The 9948-nt window shown below is 40.0% G+C and overlaps 1 protein-coding gene across 1 annotated transcript in view; it reads left to right on the top strand.

Annotated features, from left to right (window-relative positions):
• The window catches only part of PAH (phenylalanine hydroxylase), a 38740-nt gene extending 29293 nt beyond the window's left edge, over positions 1-9447 (top strand). Inside the window, exons 9-13 of the mRNA XM_017804840.1 lie at positions 834-890; positions 1886-1981; positions 2311-2444; positions 5409-5524; positions 6123-9447. Coding sequence (XP_017660329.1) covers positions 834-890; positions 1886-1981; positions 2311-2444; positions 5409-5524; positions 6123-6166 — 447 coding nt within the window. The 3' untranslated portion in view covers positions 6167-9447. The remainder of the gene's footprint in view (positions 1-833; positions 891-1885; positions 1982-2310; positions 2445-5408; positions 5525-6122) is intronic.
• The last annotated feature ends 501 nt before the right edge of the window (positions 9448-9948 follow it).

The following is a 9948-nucleotide window of genomic DNA, read 5'->3' on the forward strand; positions in this document are numbered from 1 at the left end:
AAGGCAGGAAGGCAGGAAGGCAGGAAGGCAGGAAGGAAGAGAAAATGGACTTCATGTAACATCTCAGAAGAGGAGGTTGCTTTGATCTAGTTAGTAAGTTCTCAGTATTGCCTACATGTTCTTCCCTTTTCCAGTACTGGGGTTTCCTTCAAGACAAGTCCTCTTATATCTTGGCTTACTAGGATTTGACATGGTGACAGTTGCTCCAATGTCTTTGGAGTGTGTGTGGGAGGCCCTCTGATTTTGCACTATGCAGTCCTCACTAGATAAAATAGAGAAAGGAACCTGGTCATATATAGTCTTGTGTGTTTGCCTTCTGAATCTGACTATTACATGCCTCCTGGAAAAGTCTCCATTATTTCCCAAGGTACGAATAAGCTCTTTCAAATCATGCCCTGTCATTCAGACAAAATAGCTCATTCAAGGCTCCAGGAAAAGTCCTTTAATCAGGGCCCATCAAAACAGAGAGGAATATATAAGGTGTGTGGGTGTGATTGATTTACCTCCTTTTGTCCCTATCATTCTCTCAGATGTGCATTTTAGATTTGATCAAAAGCCTGTCAAAGCAAGAATAAAATGTTATTTGACCTCAATGGGCTTTGTACCAGGCACAAAGGATCATGCCTTGTAAATGACATTTGGACAAGACCCTTTGTTCATTTTTGGAGAGATTTCTGGTTTAAAATTGATCTTGCATGATAGGAACATGTCCTGTAAACATTTGTGTGTGGTAGTAAGCAATGGTAACATTTAAAATGTGAGCAATTACATAACATGGGACAGGAAGAATGTTTGCAATAAACAGCTTGAAGAATAATGGTTTATTGTTACAGGAAATTGGACTGGCATCTCTGGGAGCTCCAGATGATTTCATCGAGAAACTTGCTACGGTAATTTAATAAATGAGGGCTCAATTTTCCAAAGCGCCCTGTGTTGTCTTAATTCTGCTGCCACTGAAGTCACTGATAGAACTCCCATAGAGTTGAATGAGAACAGAGTGAAGACCATGATTGGAAAACCCCACCCTGAAACAGTTGCATTAAAGGAAAATAGCTTTGGCACCCCTTATTCAAAGTGACAGTTGTGATTAAACACAGAAGCCCAGACAAGATTTCCTCCAGCACAAACATATTGGGCAAGAAAAGATGGTATGTTACTACATCCCCACAGGAAATTTCAGGAGGCAGCTTCAGTAGCTGTTCTAACTGCAAGCATCTCTTCCCCTCCACTCTGCCAGGCAGATAATGTCCTCTGCAGTCAATGTCACTCACCTGAATGCTACTCTGAGACTACTGAGACCCAGAGTTGCAAAGTTCAAATAAAAGCAAGGGTATTCATGTGAGATTAGTGTCACCAGTGCAAACCCACCTGGGCAAAGCATTGCACAGCTTTGATGCTTCTGATAGATGAGGTAGTTCTTTTGAGCCAGGGCAGGTATCCCTTCAAAATGACAGACCAAGGAGTCAGACTAGACCACACATCATCTTCCTTCACTATTGCACTAACAACCTGCTCATCCTCTTTTTGCTGCAGTTAGATGTCTTCTGTGTGAAGCAGGACACAAACTTTTATAAACTAAGGTTGAAACTTTTACTGGGTTGACCAGCCAAAGTAAAGCTTTATTGCTTTAATTTCATTGCCTCTGCTGACAAAGAAGAACACAGTAAAATATAACTGTGTCAGGGAACTGAACTGCTTCTCAGGCACATGGAGTCTAGCTCTGTGCTAGAGAAGAATTTCAGTCTGAGGGGACATTTGTTGCATTTATACATTTGAATTTGACACATGACAACATTTTAAATAGAAATTCAAGCTCCAAATGTATTCATTTAGACATACCGGTTTTGATCAAGGAATCATAATTTCTGTCTAATTTTCTTGCTAGGTTTATTGGTTTACGGTGGAGTTTGGATTGTGTAAGGAAGGTGATTCACTGAAGGCATATGGTGCAGGGCTGCTGTCTTCATTTGGGGAGCTTCAGGTGTGTTCTAGAAAACATTCCGAATATGTTTATAATCACTAAAATTTCTCTTCTAAATATATTCACATCTTTATTTTTGCTTCATACTTTGTGCATAGAAAAAGCATGAAATGTCATACTTCATTGAAGAGCTCTGATAAGTGTGTGGGTGTATGCAAACACAAGGAACTCATACCTGTTTCTTTCCTAGTGGGTGGCATTATCACGTATATCACAGAAGCAACTCTTTCCTGTCTGAGGCGGGATGGCGTTCAGTGGGTCTATATTTCTTTCACAGCACATTTAAACACTTCTAAATAGAAATAAATTTCTTATCTTTTTGTTCATAGTATTGTTTATCAAGTGAACCTGAGATTCAGCCCCTAGTCCTGGAGAAGACTTGTGTGCAGAAGCACCCTGTTACTGAGTTCCAGCCTATCTACTATGTTGCTGAAAGTTTTAAAGATGCAAAAGAAAAGCTAAGGTAAGACAGTCATTCCAGAGAAGATCCCATTTCTTGTCCATTGCAAATACATGCAAGTGCATCCCATTGCCATAATGGATCTTGGGTTGACCATAATGTTTCAAGAGGCATTAGAAAAAGATGGTGCAAAGCTTAAAGAGGCTAATCAGTTGGTATCTTCAGAATCTTGGGTAAATATGGGCAGTAATGGGAACATACCTTATACATGAAGCCAAGAATTTGTGTTTAGTGTAATAAGAATCTTATCTAACCAAAATGCAACAAAAAAAAATACCAGTCCAATTGCAATGATACTAATACTTAGGGTCAAAGCTGGATAATTAATGCAAAACAGGCTCTTTTAACATTACTAGAGTTAACAGTTGTTGTAAGAGAAGAAATCTCCTAGCATCTACTCCTTTACCTCTGAGGTTATGCTCACCCTTAAACTTTGTGTTGTGTCTTAAGTCACAAAGTTTCAATCTTGTGGTTGTCAAGTAACAAGCACCTTGAGGTCTTCAGAGCAGGACTGTGATGTTAATGAATGGAGTTTCCCCTGTCTTTTGTGAGGAGATGGGCAGTATCAGTGCTTCTTTTCTTCTTCCTCAACCCTGAGGACCATTTTTATGTTTTCTAACATGCTTTATCTCTTGCTTTTCCTACATTGGCCTCCAAATCTGTGTTACTTCTGAATTTACTATTTATGCTAAATATTTTTGTCTTTATCCCCTTGGTTTCCTCTAAACTGCTTTTTCTCCACTCCTAAGTTTGCTTTACTGTGAATAATTGACAAGTGGGAGTTGTTGATAGCCCAGGGACCAGCAGCATCATGCTTGAGCCTTTAGTGCCTCTTATCAGCCCATGCTGATTCTCCTTTATGTTGCATCATTACTTGAGGGTCAGACTTAGTTCACTATATACAGTATAACTATTTGTTATTTCTGCCTATATAAAAATTATTAACAGTAGGCATTATAGCTCACAATTATTCGGAATTAAGCAAAACTAAAACAAATTAGGTAATAGCTCCATGGTCATTAGAGAATTGTTATTACAGATAAACAAAACTTCAAGCAAGCCTAATATCCCCAATCCTGAGGCCTGTGTGGTTAGCTTAATACAAAGCCTCCAGCTTGTTACCAGCAGTGTGTTTACAAGACTACAAGGCTAAGCAGTAAATCTTTCAGTCATCTGTGACTCAAATACAGATTCAGTTCCAGTTCAATAAGATTTTGAAATAGTGGTCCAGGTTCAGTTCTGGTTCTTGAAACAAGAATGGCTCAGACTGTGTTTGGAGTTCAGCTTGGATTTCACCTCACAACAGTATTTCTATTCCTGTTAAAAAAAACACCACCATATTTCTGGATGTTAGTCAAGCCACTGGGGGGTTAGCCTTGGTTCACACTCAACAAATTTTTTATTCGGAGATGGCACACAAGGACTTGTCCCAGATCTGCAGTTTCTTATCTTTCTCTCTACCATTCATAGATAAACACCTTCTGCTACTCCAGACTCCTCAGCTCCAAGGTCTTTCTAGCTACCTCCCCTGCTGCTTCTTTAGTCATCATAGGCCTGCAGCTTCTCTTTTTACCCTTTTCTCTGGGATAACATCTGAGAAAGATGTCCTTCTCTTCTGATCTATGTTATTAGCATCCTGCACGTAGTTTCTATCTTCTCTATATCTATCTTCTCTGTTTCTATCTACTTCTATCTACTCTGAGTAGGAAGTTCCTTGAGGAAGATGCTGCCTTACTTAGTAAAAAATATCTTAGAGCTTCTTTTATTTGTTTCAAGGACCAAATTGAAAAAGTGGTTAAATTGAAATAGGGGCCTGGGTGCTGGTTGAGCGTCTGCGTTAGGGGCTTGCACCTGGACATGTTGTTTATGTGTAACAGAAAACATTCCTGAAAAATTATCCTGAGATTGGCCTGAAACTTTTCAGTTTAAGGCATTCATCTTCTGACTAGGATCTTACCTTCAGATGAAATTTAGGAAGACCATCTTCTAATGTGATCTCCCCTCTTAGAAAAACTAGACTGATGCCACTAAATTCGTCATAGTCAACATACTGTCTTGCCTTGTGGTCTGCTTGCACTGAATTCTGTTTGAGACAGTGGCCTTATCTGATAATAATTAGGTCTAAACTGAAGAAACATTGTGGGGGCATGCAGCATATTCCACTGTTCTGGGCATTTGAGATTTACCATGCTGAGTCACAGTCTGTATAGTGCGGCTTCATAATCAACTCCTGCGTGCTTTCCTTCCTCTTTCAGCAATAACTTCAGTAATCCAAAGCAGATATATAAGCCAGTATCCTGCTGGGGTCTAAAAGGAGCCTGGAACAATAGCTCTGACTGTCTCATTCCATTCAGAGTCCTTCTTTCCACAGTTTTGTGGTTATGCAAATTAGTATTTTCCCAAGATACCAAGATCTTAATGCTTCTGCCATGGATTAACTATTTTGCAAAAGAGAACACTGCAAATAAGGGTGAAAAGAATGCTGCTTCACTCCATTGGCTATCTCCTATCTTTGAAATTACCTGGAAACTTCTACCAACCATGCCAGAAGTTAGCTCTCTGCTTTCTCCTTGGTATGCCAGGATGGCATAGGCACTTGACTTTATTTTCCCAGAAACTTCAGACTTGGATCAGAATCTCTATATTTTGCATCACTGGAAGGAAAATGAGATTTTAAAGTTTGGCAGATCCCAGTGCTACATAGTTGGCCTGTACCAGGAGCAGTGTTGCCATGCCAATAACTTAATTAGTCCTGTTCAGGAAAAACTAAAGGTGGTAGGGACAAATGCAGATTCAAGTGTGTTGCAGGATGCTGTAGGTCTCAGATCACTCAGCAGGAATTTCAGTTATTTCCTCTGATGGATTTTCTTATCAACCTGATCAACAAATTCACACACCAAGAAAAGAGCGAGTTAGTGAAAAAAAATAGATTTTCAACTTTATATTTGTTAACGTATTTTTTCTCAGGAAATTTGCTCAAACGATCCCTCGTCCTTTCTCTGTTCGGTATAATCCCTACACCCAGAGGATTGAAGTCTTGGACAATGCAAAGCAGCTGAAGAACTTAGCTGACACTATCAATAGTAAGCAATTACAGATTTGCTACCTTGAATTCTTCCAAACTTGGGTCAGAAATAGGAACCGCAAAGCAGATTCTGTCTGTTTTTATTTAATATTCTGAGCCTGACCAAGATAAAGCAGCACACATCTCCTTTCTCAGGCAAAAAATAATTATAGACAAACTTAACAAGAATTTCCACTTGACTGTAGCTTCTTTAATCTGAAATACCCAGTTTTAGTGGAGGTGTTAGGAAAGGTCAGATGGCCTTGAGATGAATTCCGATGTGTGGCTCCAGCTGTTTTCAGTAAAGAAGAGAAGGAGAAGCTGGTCTTTAATCACATTTCCTTTTGCCATTCTAACTTTTTCCTGATACATTTTCCCCCTCACGTTTGCTAGCCTGCCAAGAGCCAGCACCTCTGATACCGTGAACCAGCCTTTTATGGCTGATAAAGGCAAAGGGCTGACTCTGCAGACCTTACTGCAGCAATAAATGTGTCCAATCCAGCACTTCTTTACTCACCTTATTCTTTCAGGGAATGGATATAAGGGGTAAAAAATATACAGGAGTGTTAGAAATGTACTAGCTCTAGAATTAACTACTCTGATTATCTCTGTTGCAGGTGAGATTGGACTCCTTTGCAATGCCCTCCAGAAGATAAAATGAAGATTTGTTGTAACTTGGTAATTACTGGCTACTGGCTAGAAGCTGCCATGTGCAAATATCAGTCTTCATCTAGTCTCAGTCTGTTATATTCCAGTGTACTGCATGAATGCTTATGTTATATATCTTAATTATTATAGATTAGCAGAGATATAGGCATCTGCAGGTGACCCTTGACTTTTTTGGCCTTCAGACACTAATCCATTTTTTCTCACTAGTGCATAAAAATTACCTTATTTCTGGGAATCTGGGGAAAGCCTCCATATGTCTTGTTCCAAAGATTAGCCGAAGGAGATCTTCACCATGTAGATCTATAGTCTGCTGCACCTGTGAGATTGCATTACCACTCTGGGACCAGGGACAGGATGTCAGTGATGAACAAACTAATCCTCTTCGCTTTCTCTCACAATCACTCTCCCCTCAGTTCCTCACATTTGTCCAAGGTTCCCATGGATTCTCAAACTCTATACCTTTCAGGGCATGTTCTGCTTGGCCCTCTGTACTTTTACTTCTACACACAAACACCTCTATCCTGAATTGTTTTTTTTCTAAAAATATGATATTGCCATTGATCCAAAGCACAGATGCTAGCAGAAAAGATAATAAATATGGTGCAACCTCATTAACAAAGATTTATCAGCTAGTATAAATATACTGTATTTACACAAGCACCAATCTCAAAAGATCTGTGCAAGTCAAGAATACTGCATGCTATGATGTGTCATTGGTCTTGAGAGTGGAATCCATATGCAAGCCACTGAGCCTGCTTATCCAGAACAGTCTGTGCCTCCATACAGTATCCACAAAAAAAAGCCCCTTCAGAGGGGAGTTACCTAAAGACAACTCTGTGTGGCTTTTTGCAGTTGGATGTGAAGTCAGTTCTGTGGAAGGAAGAAACCATGCAGGTGTTTTAACAGGGCTTCATTACTAGTCCAGTCTCAGAGCTGTGCTGTCTGTAATGTTGTGCAATATCATGAATTCAGAGCTGATTCAGGAACAGTAATTTTATGGAAAGGAGAGATCTCTCTTAATAGACATACTCAACTACTCACTGTGGAAGGCTGACTGTGAAGGTTACCTTTTGCTGTGTCTGTCCTTCTCTGAGACTGCCTTATTCAGTATGAGGTGCCTCCTAACTTTCTGGACTCACAATCTAGAAGGTAGATTACCAGCACGCTGATACCAGCACACTGGAAATGGAGAAGAAGTGGGTCTTTCACTAGGGTCCCCACCAAAGCCATGGAAAACCTGGGTTACTTGTTTTCCTAGTCTGACTGCATTCAAACCCAAATGTCATTTTTCAAGACAGGTCCTAAGTCATGATACCTTTTTGAATCTTAATCTCCCATTTGAGCTTTAATCTCCCTTTTGTTGGTGAAAGCGGTTTTATTTTTTCCTGGAGTACATCTCAGCTGAGTCAGCAAACGGACCCAGAGGTGATTTCAGCTTAACCCAATGGCTGAGCATGGAGAGAGAAGATCTTTGCTGTTCAGGAAGCCATTTCTGCATTTGTCCAATAACTTTCGCTCAAATCAGCTAAAAGACTTCTTGAACTGGTCTGCATTGTGTAATGGGTCCTTGTAGCTCCCTAGCTGAAGGAGGGAGATCAGCACTTGTAAGTTGGAACAGAATGGAGCAAAGCAAAACTGAACAGTATTTTTCGCTTGAAACATTTCTGCATCATGATACTAACGCAAATCAAGGGTCACATTTCTGTTAGAAGATTCAAAGATGGAGAGGGATTTGAAAGTCCATGAGTCTCATACCTTCCATTGTACTTGTTTTGTATTTGTAGTTTGAAAATCAATAGAGCTTCAATGTGAGCATCATCCTTTAGGAAGATAGAAAGTACAGCTGTTTTCATTATATTTATGGTGCGTAATAATATCAGTCTAAGTATACCAGCTGGAACCCTTTTCAATTGACATATACTTATGCAAAATAGTATAATTTTGATGCTTTGAAGTAACCTTTTTTATCTCTGTATCTTTTTTATTCCTTTTTTTTCTCATGACAATGTCTGTATAGATTTTTTCAATCCTGCTTGACATGTATTTTCAGTGTGAAAGTAGCCCACATTTTTCTCTTTTAATATAAGAGGACCCATAAGGTAATTGTATGCCACAAAGAGACAATTTCATCCCACAGGTAAAGACTTTCAAACTAACCTCAGACAGCTTTCCAAGCTTCTCTGCTTCTGGCTGTTGTTATGAGTGATAGCAGCAGTAGATCTATAGTGATATTGAAAACCCAGGATTCATGATTGTCTTTTATGTGCAAGCAGAATAGTTAAAGAATATTGATGCCGCATCTGATTCTGTGTCCCTTAATGCAGGTTTAAATGATCAATAGCTCCAGCCAAAGCAGCCTAACATGGCTGTTCAGCAAGACTGAGAGATGAGAAAAAGTTAAATGTTCGCTATTTAAAAAGCAGAGGAAATGTACAGAAAGCAGATTTTCTCACAGAACAAATTAACTTGTGCATACGTGCTTTAAATAGTACTCCTTAATGGGTGACTTCTTATTTCCATGCTTAAAGAAAATTAAAGCTGTGTAGGAAAATGCCTTTTGCATTATCTGACCAGTGTAATTCCCCCTTGTAAAGTAACCACACAAGTCAGTCAGAATTAAATACCCAGGTAGGAAGGAATGCCCATCTGAGGTGTGCTCCAACACAAAAAAAGGCTCTCTTGCGCTGTTTGACTATCACTCATCTGGAAAGATCATGAAAATGATGTAAGCAAAAAAACCCTCTCTTAATGTGTGCAATTACCTAGAAAAGCACAACAAAGCCTAGCTTGCTCTATATTAGTACTCCATAAATCTTTGAATGTTACTCTAACTAACCTATCCAAAGCTAATCTTTTAAGTAACACTTCCTCTGTTCTGTTCCACTATGATCACATTTCTTGATGTCCCCAACTCCAGCTGTTTCAGGTGATCAAAGAAGCCCTTTCATGAGGCCCTTTTCCTTTACAGTGACTTTGAACAATGTCAATGATTGTGATGAAGGGGTGTCTTGTTGGTACAGGTTACACAGGGAGGTGGACTTCTCTGGGTGTCTTAAGACGCCTAAATCTGACAGCAGCTTGGAGAAGGGACGCTTTATTCCCCAAAGGATGCAGAAATTATTGAAAGAGGGATTAAGCACGGGAGCACTCTGTAGTAGTGTGTTGTTTTTAAACCTATCTCTTTGCTGCTTCAAACCATGCTGACAGTTGTCAGAGATGATGTTCAAATGTAACCATGTAAATTTATCTAAATAAACAGAAATATTAATGCTGCATCTGTCTCAAATGAGTGGCAGTCTGCTCATACAGGGTGGATATATCTGCAATGGTAACAGATGAAAAACATACAGGTAATCTGTGCTGATCAGACATGGCCTTTTAAAGAACCCACTCAGGGGTTCATGAAAGAGGGTGAGCCTACTCTTGGGGTGAGAGAGTTTGACCTTCTGCAAAGAGAAGCTGCCCACGGGAAAGGATGACACACTGTACTCCAGTCCATCTATAGCCCTCTAAACTGCAGTATCCAGCCTGAGACCTCTTCTCCTGCACTCCTAGAGGTCCCCAAGAATGCTGACAAATGAACTCTGGAAAGCTGAGTTACATCGCTGGTGAGGTCTTCCAAGACCTGTTCAAGGCACAGATTTGAGGCGTTACTGGGATGTCCACTGGTTGGGCAAGGACTTTTCACCACCCGGAGAGCCAGGCCTCTCTGCACTATTTCTACAGAGGGATACAAAGCTGTGTCATAAGCTGTGCTGCTCCAGCTGCCACTCT

This window comes from Lepidothrix coronata, unplaced genomic scaffold (assembly GCF_001604755.1).
Source record: "Lepidothrix coronata isolate B3197 unplaced genomic scaffold, Lepidothrix_coronata-1.0 Scaffold10, whole genome shotgun sequence".
NCBI lineage: Eukaryota > Metazoa > Chordata > Aves > Passeriformes > Pipridae > Lepidothrix > Lepidothrix coronata.